The following is a 14,270-nucleotide window of genomic DNA, read 5'->3' on the forward strand; positions in this document are numbered from 1 at the left end:
AAGCCTTTGTAATCTAAGACTTAAGCTCCAGTTTTAGGTCAGGAAATTTTAATTTGGTTGTTAATCCTTTTTTCCTTCTGTAAAAGCCACACTTTGCTTATGTTTATCCTCCAAATCTTTTACGTCTTTTGTATGGCCCATGAACTAAGAATTGTTTTTGCATTTGTAAAGAATAGTTCAAGAAACAAAAGCAAAGAAGAAAATGTCATAAACACCATATACCTGGCCTATAAAACCTAAAACATTTACTATCAGGCCCTTTTCAAAAAAAGGCCCTTTTCATATTATTTTTCATATAAACATATTGTCTCCTTGAATGTTTGCTCTGAGTTTCCTTTTGTTTGTTTTAAAGACAGGGTCTCACTTTGTTGCTGAGGCTAGAGTGCAGTGGCCCAATCGTAGCTCATTGCAGCCTCGAACTCCTGGACTCTAGGGATCCTCCCACCTCTGCCTCCCGAGTAGCTGGGACTAAAGGCACCTCATGACTGGCTAACTTTTGTATTTTTTGTAGAGATGGGTTTCACCATGTTGCTCGGGCCTGTCTCAAACTCCTGGGTTCAAGCAATCCTCCTGCCTCAGCCTTCCACAATGCCAGAATCACAGGTGTGAGCCACTGTGCCTAGCCTGCTTTGTTTTGAAATAATTTTTTCACTTGAGTTTCCAAGAAATTCATTTGAATCTCAAAAGTGACCATTCTCTCCTTCAAGTCATCTACTGATTATGAATGGTTTGGTTAGGAAAGTATATTTTTAAATTCTAGAAAGTGCTTTTTAAAATATCCTTGGCTGGGCACTGTGGCTCAAGCCTGTAATCCCAGCACTTTGGGAGGCCGAGACGGGCGGATCACGAGGTCAGGAGATCGAGACCATCCTGGCTAACACGGTGAAACCCTGTCTCTACTAAAAAAATACAAAAAATTAGCTGGGCATAGTGGTGGGTGCCTGTAGTCCCAGCTACTCTGGAGGCTGAGCCAGGAGAATGGCATGAACCTGGGAGGCGGAGCTTGCAGTGAGCCAAGATCGCACCATTGCACTCCAGCCTGGGCGACAGAGCAAGACTCCTTCTCAAAAAATAAATAAATAAATAAATAAAAATAATAATAAAATAATAAAAAATAAAAAAATAAAGTATCCTTATGTACTTCAAAAAATTCAAGCATTTAGCTAACTCTTCTATAATTTATATTTCACTGAGCATGTGTTCTGTTTGTTTAGTGGTTTCTTTCTTCTGACTAATACTCCTGTCTCTGTCCACTCCACTCCATTAAATGGCTTATTGCATGTTCTTCTTCTCAAGTTTCTACCAATACACCCTCTTATTAATAGTGAATGAAGATGCCTATTTTCCTGAACTGAACCCTAATGGATATTAAGCATTATCTTTTTACTTTACCAGACTTTATTTTTTATAGCAGTTTTAGGTTCATGACAAAATTGAACAGAAGTTACAGAGATTTCTCAACATCCTCTTCCCATACACATGCACAGCCTCCCCTACTATCAATATTCCTCATCCAGAGTGGTACATTTGTTACAGTCGATGAACCTACATTAACATAACATTATCACCCAGAGTCTATAGTTTACATTACCCTTGGTGTTGTGCATTCTAAGGGTTTGAAGAAATGTATAATGGCATGTGTCTACCATTTTAGTATCATACAGAGAAGTTTCACTGCCCTAAAAATCTGTGCTCTGTCTATTCATCTCTCCCTTCTTCCTAACCCCTGATAATCACTGATCTTTTTACTGTGTCCATAGTTCTGCTTTCTCCATAATACCATGTAGTTGGAATTATACACTATGTAACCTTTTCAGATTGACTTTTTTTCATTTAGTAATATGCATTTAAGTTTCCTGCATGTCTTTTCATGGCTTGATAGTTTATTTCTTTTGAAAATTAATAATATTACGTTGTCTAGATGTACCACGATTTTATTTTCCCACTCACCTACTGAAGGACATCTTGGTTGCCTCCAGCTTTTGGCAATTGTGAATAAAGGTGCTACAAACATTCATGTACAGGTTTGTGTGTGGACATAAGTTTTCAACTCCCTTAGGTAAACACCAAGTAGTGTGACTTTTGGATTATAGGGTAAGAGTATGTTCATATTGGAAGAATCCACCAAACTGTCTTCCAAATTGGCTGTACCATTATGCATTCCCACCAGCAATGAATGAAAGTTCTTGTTGCTCTATATCCTCACCATTATTTGTTGTTTTGGATTTTCTCCATTCTATAAAGTGTCTAGTGGTATCTTGTTGTTTTAATCTGCATTTTCCAGATAACAAATAATATGGAGCAACTTTTTATATGCTTATTTGCCATTTGTATATCTTCTTTGGTGAAGTGTCTGTTAAAGTTTCTTGCCAGTTTTTTAATCAGGTTTTTATTTTCTGGTTATTGAGCTTTAAGAATTCTTCATACATTTTGAGTAATAGGCCTTTAACAGATATGTCTTTTGCAGATATTTTCTCCAACTCTGTGGCTTCTCTTTTCATTCTCTTAAAGCATTACCTTTTGTTCATTTGAATTTCCCAGTCTAAAAATTACCTTTGCATGAGTTACGTTATTTTAAATCAATATTGCCCCATCTTTATTATCTGATAATGGAGGAAATGGTGAACTGAAAATAAAACAACAGGTCAGAAAATTCACAAATTCTTTACATACACCTTCAGATGTGTGTTTCCTATTCATGATAGAAAAGAAATGGAATCAACCTAGATACTCATTAGTGGTGGACTGGATAAAGAAAATGTGGTACATACATACTATGGAGTATTATGTAGATACGAAAAACTAAAACATACCCTTTGCAGCACATGGATGCAGTGGAGGCCATTTTCCCAAGCAATTTAACGCAGGAACAGAAAACCAAATGCTGCATTTTCTCACTAATAAGTGTGATCTAAACACTGAGTACGCATGGGCGTAAAGATGGGAATGATAGACAGTGGGACCTATTTAAGAGGGGAGGTTGGGAGAAGGGTAAGGATTGAAAAACTACCTATCAGGCACTATGCTCACTAACTGGGTGATGAAATTGTTTGTACACCAAACCCCAGTGACAAGCAATTTACCCATGTAACAAACCTGCACATGTACCCCCTAAACCTAAAAATTGAGAAAAGAAAAAAATGTGCCATAACAATTTTGTTTTAAAATTATGTTTGACTGAAACAATTTTTAAATGTTTTAAAATGTAAAAAAGTTTAAATGTGGGAATTTAAGAAAATGTTTTAAAATGTGGGGAAACTGAAACTGAACTGATGGTTTTAATTTTAAAAGCCATGTGGACGGTCTGCCAGATGAATAATCTGCTTATGGCTAGGCATCAACCCATTGATTTCCTCGCTTCGTTTTAACCTAAAGTCCTTAAAACAAGCGTTTCATGTTCTTATCTTTGTAATTCCACCCTACCTCTAACAACCCTGAGTGCATGGTCGAGCTAAACCAATTGGTTTTAAGTTGATTGTGGTAGACCACAATCTTAGTTATATTTATTTTGAATTAAGTGAAAACGTTTTTGATTTGATTTTGTCTTTTAGAAGTATCAGACGCAAAGAATAAAGCTTTCAGCAAGTTTGGATCTTTTTCTGCCACCTTAGAAAATGGAATCTGCCTCTCGATAAGTTACTATGGATCAAATGGAATGGCACCAGGTGAAATGAACACAACAGAAAGGATAAGTGTGCCCCACTGCCAAGGGTCCCTGCCACTGCCCATTCTCAGTCTGCTCACTTGTCAATAACATGTTATGATTTAATGCTCCTCATAGTTTTTCCTGCAGGATGGGAATAGAAGGGTGTGTGTGTGTGTGTGTGTGTCTATACATGTGTGCATACATATGTGTGTATACAAGTATATATATATATAATCTTTCATACATAGATACATACAAAATAAAAATACTTTGAAATGCTTTGACATTTTATATAATCCTTTATATAATCACTTATACATATAAGATTACGTGTGTGATATATATACATGTTTGTATACATGTATATGCACACATATATACCAGTTATCCTTGTCAACTACCCCATAAAAATTAGCCTTTTAGTTGGGTGTAAAAGAAAGCATAAATTGCCAAGGAATCTTCTGGGTTTTCTTTGTGAATCCTGTAATTATAGAACTATTCAGTGTGCTTCAGGACATTAGCCTTAAAGGAGCTAAGTGGACATACGGAAAGCTTTCTGTACCCCCCTTTCTTTCCCCTTCCTTCCTTCTTTCCTTCCTTCCTTCTTTCCTCTCCTTTCTTTCTTTCTTTCTTTCTTTCTTTCTTTCTTTCTTTCTTTCTTTCTTTCTTTCTTTCTTTCTTTCTTTCTTTCTTTCTTTCTTTCTTTCTTTCTTTCTTTCTTTCTTTCTTTCTGACAGGATCTTGCTCTGTTACTTGGCTGGAGTGCAGTGGCACAATCATGCCTCACAGCAGCCTCAAACTCCTGAGCTCAAGCAATCCTTCCACCTCAGACTCCTGAGTAATTGGGACTATAGCGCACACCACCACACCTGGCTAATTATTTTTGGTAGAGATGAAGTCTTACTATGTTTCCCAAGCTGGTCTTAAACTCCTGTGCTCAAGTGATGCTCCCACCTTGGCCTCCCAAAGTGCTGGGATTACAAACGTGAACCACTGCACCCAGGCTTCTACCCCATTTTCAACAAACAAATTATCCAACTGGAACTATTTCTTTACAAACCACAAAATAGGATGTCACTTTACCAAGAACCAATTAGGAAATTTGTGGCTTCCCATGCATTTTAGACGGATCTAACCACAACATATTTTTTTAAAGTATTATAAAATCAAAGGTAAACTCAATGCTGTATAAACTTAAAACTATATGTTAGTGTCAATCATGGTGATCCAATTACCTGTCTTTCTATATAGTTTCTTTTTTGCAGGGATAAATTTTTCATGGATAATTATAATTTTATTTCTTACCTTGTGCCAGATATCCTAGTACTCTACTGAGTTTGAGAGTCCATTAGATTTCTTAGTATTTTGGCTTTACTCGAGATTTTGTGTTTTAATTTTGCCTTTGTCTTTGATTTGTTGTTAAATCAGCAACTGGAGAAGTCATTTGATGCCTAACAAATTTTGTATTAAAATCCATTATCACTACACAGTCACTAAAAATTCTTACCTCTTCTTAATATAGGTTATCACTATTTTAGATTAAGATCTTTATACCTACTATCAATTCTGTTGCTCCTATTCCTGAGTGATTTTCTTAATCCTGATTTAGTCCTTAAATTAATATGTAATAAATTTTAAACAGATGTTCCTAATTTCAAGATATAAATATGGCATTTGAAAATGTTTATAGTGTAGATAAGTAATATTTTACATCCTATATGTTTTTTTTTTAAGTTGAAGGTATAAGTCTTTGAAAAAAAATACATACATATATATGCATATATACACACACACATTTTCTAAGGGCTCATATATCACTGATATTTAAGAACCTTATCTGCTAATGGCTAAACAGATTTCCATTCCAATTATCCACCTTTAATTGGGTATACACAGCTAAACATAATTTAGTAACCTTTTGGACAAATAAAAAGTAGACAATACAGCTATGAAATAGGCAAAAATATAAAGAAACCCAATCAAATCTTTGGACACTACTTCCTCTTGCTAAGAGGAATAGATCATTCTTGCTTGTTACTGCCTTTCAGGGTGCCTACTGAATACACCTAAAATTAAGAATCTTAATCAGGCCCCAACTTAAGTTTTACATGATTGTTTACCCAAACCCTGAATGACAACCGACCTGATCCATTTTCCCATGGAGAAGTATACCTTCCTACCCTATTATTTCTATGACTTTCAGTTCCTTGAATAAGCTATGCTGTCTCTTACAACTGCCCATTTTCTTATGCTGTGCCACTACTCAGAATACTTTCTATTGTCATGTGCACCACCACTTTCAACAATTAAACTTCCTCCCATCCTGCAAGCCACAGCCTAGAGGTGTTACTTGCTCTGAAAATGCTTCCCAGAGCAAGTGGCAGTAGCATGCGAACTAGGTCTTTGGAGGTGAGTGAGAATTGCCTATGCAAAAAATTGAAGGAAGGGAATTCTAGATACCAGGAATAGCGTGTGTAAAAGTCCAGTAGTATAAAAGCATAGAAAGGCTTTTCCATTTATGGAAAGGTGAAGTGCTCAGTATAGCCACAGTAGACTGTACAAAGACATTTTGCAGTAGATACCCTTCTTCTGGGTTCCTAAGTCACTCGGTATTTCCTCTGTCACAGACTGAACACACAGCATTATACCCGAGGGGTTCTAATGTGAACTACCCACTAAATTATACACTCCTTATCTGTCTCGTCCATCATTGGCTATCAATTTCATGGTACATATAGTAGGTACATAATAAATATTTACTGAATATTAGTAAATGGATGGGGATAAGATGGGGAATTTCCAGATGCCTGAAACTGAACGCCATTCACTTGTTTGTGTACTGTACCTTCTATGCGTCAAGCAACTTGCTGGCACTGAGCCACTAAGGTGAATTAAATCATGGTACATCTACACAAAGAACTCACTGTCTAATGGACAAGGAAAACATATAAATAGAGCAATAGCAACTGTCTTCGTGCTAGAAATTATACATAAACAGAGTACTGGGGACAGTCAGCACATACTTCAGAGAAATTGTAGCATTTGAGATGGGACTTTAGAGCTGACTGATAACTGTTCAGGCACAGAAACAAGGAAAGGGAATTCATGAATTTAAGAGTGTTGTGTATAAACACACAATTGTGTCAAAACATGGCATCTTCACAGGAAGGTGAAAAGTTCAGTGTGGCTGCAGTGGAGGTGGGTGAAGACCAGTTTGTGAAGAATGTTACATGCCCTACATAGGCAGTGAGTGGCAGAGGACTTTCAGTAAGGGAGGTGACATGATCATATTTTACTTTAGGAGCATAATTTTAGTGGCAGTTTGGAGAGTACACTAAAGTGGTGGTATTGGAAGTGCTGTGGTATCAGTTAGCAAACTGTTGCAGAAGACCCAGCAAACAATTATAGGACCCTGGAATAAGACAATGGGAATAGATAGAAGAGGCATAATTTGGGAGGAAGTTCTTAGGCCTTGATGACTGGTTGGATGTGTAGGATGAGTCAAAAAGAGTAAATGCAAATGATCTCAATGTCTAACTTGGGGAACAGAATGCATAATTGGTCATGGCATTAACTGAAACTGAGAATGTAGGAGGCTTAATCTGCTTGAGAGAAGACAGACTTAATTGAGTTTGAAATGTCTCTAGCACCACAACCAGGAGATGCCTTTTAAAACTTAGAAATATGGGTCTGGAACTGAGAAGGAAGGTCATGCCTTCAGATGTTAATTTTGGAGTCATTAGCATGTAGATGACAATTGGAGCCCCAGTGGTGAGTGAGATCATCCGGATCTAATATATATAAGAAAGTTGCTCAGCCCTGGCTGTGCATCACAGTCACATGTAGTGTTTCACCAATATAAATGCCTGGGTCTCATCTCCAGTGAGTCTTATTCAGTAGGTCAACGTGGGGCCTGAGCACATTGTTTTTCTAATTTCATGAGTAATTATTACAGGCAAGCAGGATTGAGAACATAGTAAACCCTACAACCTAAAAACATTTAGGAAATTGGCTGAGCATAGTGGCTCATGTCTGTAATCCCAGCACTTTGGAGGCGAGGTGGGCGGATCACTTGAGGTCAGGAGTTCGAGACCAGCTTGGCCAATATGGTGAAACCCCGTGTCTATTAAAAATACAAAAAAAATTAGCCAGGCATGGTGGCAGGCCCCTGTAATCCCAGCTATTCGGGAGGCTGAGGCACAAGAATCGCTTGAACCCGGGAGGAGGTTGCAGTGAGCCGAGATTGCACCACTGCACTCCAGCCTGGGTGACAGAGTGAGACTCTGTCTCAAAATAATAATAATAAATAAGTAAAAATAAATAAAAACACTTAGGGGACCAATAAAAGAGTCATTAGAGAAGGTTGAGAAAAAAAAACTTGACCATAGAGGTAAGAGATTCAGAGAATGTTTTTCTGAAACCCAGAGGAAAATAAAATTAATGACACACAGGATGTTTAGAGCTCCCCACATAATTACTCCTAGCATCAGTTCTCCTTTTAGAATTCTGGTAATCCTTTAAAACCAGCAAGTTTATCACATACAAGTTTCTTTTCTGGATTTTCTTGTTTGTAACATCTATTCTATTTATATTTAGTAGTCTTTATGTCTGGTTATTTATACAGATCTTCTTTAGACTATTTTGATTCTATAAAGACTTTTACACATTTTTTTTCATTATGTTCTACTGCTTCAAACATTTTATACATAAGAAAAACCTCTCAAATATTTCTCAAATAAATGAAGGTATAGTTAACGCCCTATCATTAAGGAGTTTACAATGTAGATGGCAAGGCAAGAACGTGAGACATAATGACTCAATGAAACATATCCAAGTATTAAATACCTCAGATTTTCTAACTACAATCCTGATTTGCAACTTCATTACTCCTGAAATCTATCCAACTGATAAATCATATTATTTAGCAAGGTAAAAATTGTTGTCAACTTGTGTAAATTTTTGAGTTGTAAATATTATTTCACAAGGATATCAAATTTGAATGTTGAATCAACTTCATTTTTACTTTTTCTGTTTTTAGAAGCTAAGGATCCTAATTTAGAAACAATATTGAATATCCCTTCAGCACTCACTCCAACAGTGGTTCCTGTTATAGTGACCGCTCCTCAAAGCAAAGCTAAAGGGAAAATAAAAGGCAAAGAAAAACCCAAAGAATCTCTTAAAGAAGAAGAGCACCCAAAAGAAGAAGAGAAAAAGGTAAACGAACCTTGCCGTAGATTCCCAAACTCTGTTTCTGCTTCAGTGTTAACTTTTTTAAAACCATGAATTACGTCAATAGTGTTATTACAGTGCATACGTTTTATTGTGCAGATACATTAACGTCCTTTGTAGTCTCAACTTTGAATAGACAAGAAGGATTTGTACACAAAAGTTGGGTTACCACTCCAGGAGACATATTGTCATACATAAGTTGTCTCAGATCATTCATTCTAAGATTGGAAAAACTTAGTTCAACCTTTTCCCACTCTATTTCTTAGATTTTCTTTGCTTTTGATTGGTCAGTTTGCTGCCATCCCGTATTTTTAATAATTTATTTAGCTCCATTGAGATGAATAACAATTGGAAGAAAAATATATTCAACCAAACAATGGAAACAGTTTCATTTGGTCAAGTTGGTCTTAGATATTGATGTGCTAAGAATCTAACAAGACTAACAGCCCACCTCTGATTAAAGAGAAGTCCACCTATTACCCCTAGCCCTTCATCACAGTAAACACACACACACACACACACACACACACACACACACACACACTTTGACTCTAAACGTTTTCCTAACAGAACAAAGATCAAAAGATGGTTCTGCTTTTACACTGTTGGTGGAAGTGTAAATTAGTTCAACCATTGTGGAAGATAGTGTTGCAATTCCTCAAGAATCTAGAACCAGAAATACTGTTTGACTCAGCAATCCCATTACTGAGTATATACCCAAAGGATTATAAATCATTCTACTATAAAGACACGCACATGTATGTTTACTGCAGCACTGTTTACAATAGCAAAGACTTGGAACCAACCCAAATGCCCATCAATGATAGACTGAATAAAGAAAATGTGGCACACATACACCATGGAATACTATGCAGCCATAAAAAAGAATGAGTTCATGTCCTCTGCAGGGACATGGATGAAGCTGGAAGCCATCATTCTCAGGAAACTAACACAGGAACAGAAAACCACCACATGTTCTCCCTCATAATTGGGAGTTGTACAATGAGAACACATGGACGCAGGGAGGGGAACATCACCAGGACCTGTCAGGGGTCAGGGGTAAGGGGAGGGAGAGCATTAGGACAAATACCTAATGCATGTGGGGCTTAAAACCTAGATGTCGGATTGATAGGTGCAGCAAACCACCATGGTACATGTATAGCTATGCAACAAACCTGTACATTCTGCGCATGTATCCCAGAACTTAAAGTAAAATAAAACAAAAAAAAATATTTAAAAAGAGGGTTTTAAAAGACAGGTAACAAGAAAACTACTGGTTAAGTCTTGACTATTGGTACTTACTACTAAAAAAGTACAGTGAAAAAATAATCAACTACTGGAAGATAAAAATATTTTTAAAAGTCCAAGAACCTGGGTTTCAGACTCTGGCCTTTTAAAAGTTACGAGTTTTAAATACGACCATGCCTCTGCACCATATTTACATAGTTATACTAGATAAAATTTCTCATGCCAGGCCACTTGACTCTTGTTAAGTAAAAATGTTCAAGTGTTAAAGCAGAATAACTCCAGGTAATTCTTTTAAAATTAATTTGGCCAAAGGCATCTTGCTAGCAAACTAATGTGTTCACTCAATGTTTTTTAAATAAATGATAATGGAAGGGTGAAGGATGATAACTGGTTTTATGTGTGATGATAGATTTGCCGTGGCAGGTTTGCATCTTTGAGCAGTTTTGTTCATTTTACAGAATTTCATAAGCATTTTTCTCTTATTTTTGCTTTGTATTTTTAATTTATTTTTAGCTAATTATTTATATATTTTTCCTCTGTTAGTGACAAAGAAAAGGCAGAACAATTTAAATGTTCAACAATAGAAGACTAGTTAGAAAAAAACAAATATCCACCAATTGGGTACCAGTGGAGTGATTTTGGTGGTTAACAAAAGAGAACCAGCTGGAAAAACTGAAATGATTATCATTAGGGTTTGTTTGAAAGTTACCAAGTAAATTTCATTCTTGAGTACATATAACCAAACAAGGGATTTAGGCAGAGCTGACATAAAATTAATTAGGATTTTAAAGTAAACACACCCAAACCCTCATTAATTTATAAATAACTTTATAATTGTCTTTTATTTTTATTTTATTACTTTCATTTGCTACAAAAGCAATATGTGCTCATAATAGAAAACAAAGGACAGATATCCTAATAGCATAATATCTCTAGCATCCAAATTGTAAGAACACACCAAAAAAAGTGATGGAGATGTTGGTCTCTCAAACACTTTTTCTGTATTACTTTGGGCTGCTATAAAAAAATAGACTGGGTGATTTATAAACAATCAAAATTTATTGCTCACAGTTAAAGAGGCTGTGAAGTCCAATATCAAGATATTAGCAGATTTGATGTCTGGTGAGGACCTGTTTCTCTTATTTTATTTTATTTTATTTTATTTTATTTTATTTTATTTTATTTTATTTTATTTTATTTTATTTTATTTTAGATGGGGTTCTTGTTCTGTCACTCACACTGGAGTATGGTAGTGTGGGCTCAAACTCCTGGGCTCAAGCAGTCATCCCACCTCAGCATCTTAAGTAGCTGGGACCACAGGCATGCACCACCATGCCTGGCCAATTCTTTTAATTTTTAAGGAGACTGGGTCTCACTATGTTACCCTGGTTGTTACTCCTTGCCTCAGGTGATCTTCCCAACTCAGTCTTTCGAGTAGCTGAAATTGCAACCACAAGCTACCATGCCCAGCTATTCCTCATACAGATGGTGCCTTCAATGTGTCCTCCCATGGCAGAAGAGGAATAGGCAAAGGTGTTCCCATCAATCTCTTTAAAAGCACTAATCCCATTCATGAGGGTGGAGCCCTCATGACTTAATCACTTTCTAAATGGCCCCTCCTTTTAATACTGTCACATTAGGTGTTAGGTTCCAACATATGAGTTTGGGTGGGGGCCACCAACATTCAGATGCCAGCACTGCTCTTATGCCTACATATCCAAACAGAGGCATCTTTCAAGGCCTATTTCAAGCCCCAATTATTTCACAAATCCTTTCCCAATTGTTCTTATTAACTTTCACTATATCTCTATTTTCTGTGAAAAGATGTGCCAACTATTGTTACTGCCATTTGTCTCACCTGTCTGTGTGCCAGTCTTCAAGTAGAATATAAATTGCAAAACCAGAGACTCGTGTGTCCTTGCAGGGTCCAGCTAGCTCTATGCAAGTCAGGTCCTGAGCACTCAGCACATCCTTTCTTAGTCAAAATAAATAATAACTCATTTAGAAAATGACAACCAGTTATTCACATGCTGAATTATTTACAGGAAGAAGTAGAACCAGAACCTGTTTTACAAGAGAATTTTGATGTTCCTACCTTCCAAAGCCTAAATGTGTCTTGCCCCAGTGGGCTCCTGTTGACTTTCATTGGGCAAGAATCTACAGGTGAGTGCTATATGGGGTAGGGTGGGAAACGGGGAGCAAAATGTCATGTAGAAAACAGGAAATTGTGTATTTTCTTACCAGTTAAACATACATCTTGTTGATAATGAGCAATAGACATTTTTCACATTTTTAGCATTTCTATGGCCAGGCACTAAGTACTTAGTATACATGTCAAAAATACAAATATTATGAGCTAGATACTAACTACTCCATTTTACAAAATAACAAAATTGAGGCTTCAGGAGGCTCAGTTACTTGCCTAAGGTCACTCAACTCCCAAGTGGCAGAGCTGAAATACCATTCTCAGCCCAATGATGACAAAGCCAGTGCTCTTAAAAACTTGTGTGTATTCCTACGTTCTTCACTCTACAGAGGGTCATGGGTGCAGCATGTTGCTGGTCTGACCAAAACAAATGACACTGGACACAAAATACATAGAGACAGATGCGGATTAAATAGGTTAAGAAAACCAAGTCTTCGTTTTCATGTGTCCATATGTAATTTTATAGTGTGTTATCTCTGTTGGTTCTGTACATGACTCCTAACTTCTTCAGCTACGTAAATAAGTACAAGTAAGATTTCTTTAATTAACCTGATGAGGCATCTGCATTTGTAACTGAATCTGAATATCATTTAAATAGAAACTCACTGTTGCAGTAGAAGTAGGAGATGCAACAAAGCAGGCACTGAACAGGGACTTGAGTTCTAAAGCTGACCCTGACACCAGTGAATGATGCGGCCCTTTTAAGTCACTTAGGGTCTCAGGGCCATGTTTTCTCATCTGAATAATACTACATTACATTAGCAATTCTTTACAGTTTCACAACTTAATATCCTTTTTCATATAATTCCCTTATGTATATCACATTTGAAAAGTGTATCAATCAAAGAAAAACGCTATGCTTATTTAAAAATAATTTAATGTTTTGTTTACTTGCCAGCCGCCTCCCCACCCCCAAAAAAACAGAAACTAAATGTTGAAGTTAAATTTTGCTTCTCCTTAGGCATTCTGAATTATTAAAAATAGCCCCTGGACCCTGCTCCATTCCCAAGAATCCCTAGTGGCCCAGGTTTTCCCACTGTGTTGAATGGTCACTGAGTGTCTTCCAGTCGAAGAGCTATGAGTGTACCCAAAGAGATGTTGCTTTCAAATTCAAGGATATATTTGTTTGCTTGTTTGATCCTGTTATCAAACCCCAGCTTAATACCTCTTTCAACTGTCTCTTCTATTAGTTTCATTATCCAGTCTAATATTTTCCTCCTTATGTTAGGGTAGACAATGTAGTTAATAATAACTCATCTGTTTAAAACCATCCACATACTATGAAAATCCTAATTCAAGTCTGAACATAACAACATAAATACCAAAGCAGCAATATCTTCATCAGGGTCAGCCTTGGACATTAGGGAAAGACAGTTATCATGGGATAAGAGGAAAGAGCCTAGACTTGAATCCTTTCCTGAGTGACTTTTTATTTTTGGTTGTTAGTGGTGGTTGCTTTTATAGTATAAGAAAATGATTCAAATTTCACTTCACTTCCTTACTGGTTGTGTGTCCTTAGTGCTGGATGGTTACTAAGTGTCTTCCAAAGTTATAGCTTTCTAAGTTAATAACCTCTCCAAGCCTCTATTTCTTCATCTGAAAACTCTGGAAAATTAAAGTGCCCATTTTAAAGGATTGTGAAGGCAGACTCAATAAAAGATACATGTATAAAGCATTTAACATATAGAAGAAATATCCCAATAAATGTTTATTGGTTTATCATTATTATTAGTACTTCCGTGATTTAAGGGGTGCCATGATTTTCCCATCAGGCTGATACATAGTTCTTAAAATGCTATCATTGTCTGTTAATTCCTTTGTGTTAAGGCTTTTTGGCCCCAATAAACCACATTATAAACTAAGAGGAATTTATTCAGTTAGCAAAGCCTGACTAGGTACAGTATGCCAGAATTGCTCCATAGTAGTGCTTGCTTTTGAAGG

The 14,270-nt window shown here is 36.6% G+C and overlaps 1 protein-coding gene across 1 annotated transcript in view; it reads left to right on the forward strand.

Moving 5' to 3' along the window:
- SPAG17 (sperm associated antigen 17) overlaps window positions 1-14,270 on the forward strand; it is a 258,327-nt gene that overhangs the window by 166,411 nt on the left and 77,646 nt on the right. The window contains exons 24-26 of the mRNA XM_030935882.1: window positions 3,552-3,665; window positions 8,685-8,860; window positions 12,169-12,286. Of these exons, the coding sequence (XP_030791742.1) occupies window positions 3,552-3,665; window positions 8,685-8,860; window positions 12,169-12,286 (408 nt within the window). The remainder of the gene's footprint in view (window positions 1-3,551; window positions 3,666-8,684; window positions 8,861-12,168; window positions 12,287-14,270) is intronic.

The sequence above is a fragment of the Rhinopithecus roxellana genome, chromosome 8 (assembly GCF_007565055.1).
Source record: "Rhinopithecus roxellana isolate Shanxi Qingling chromosome 8, ASM756505v1, whole genome shotgun sequence".
NCBI lineage: Eukaryota > Metazoa > Chordata > Mammalia > Primates > Cercopithecidae > Rhinopithecus > Rhinopithecus roxellana.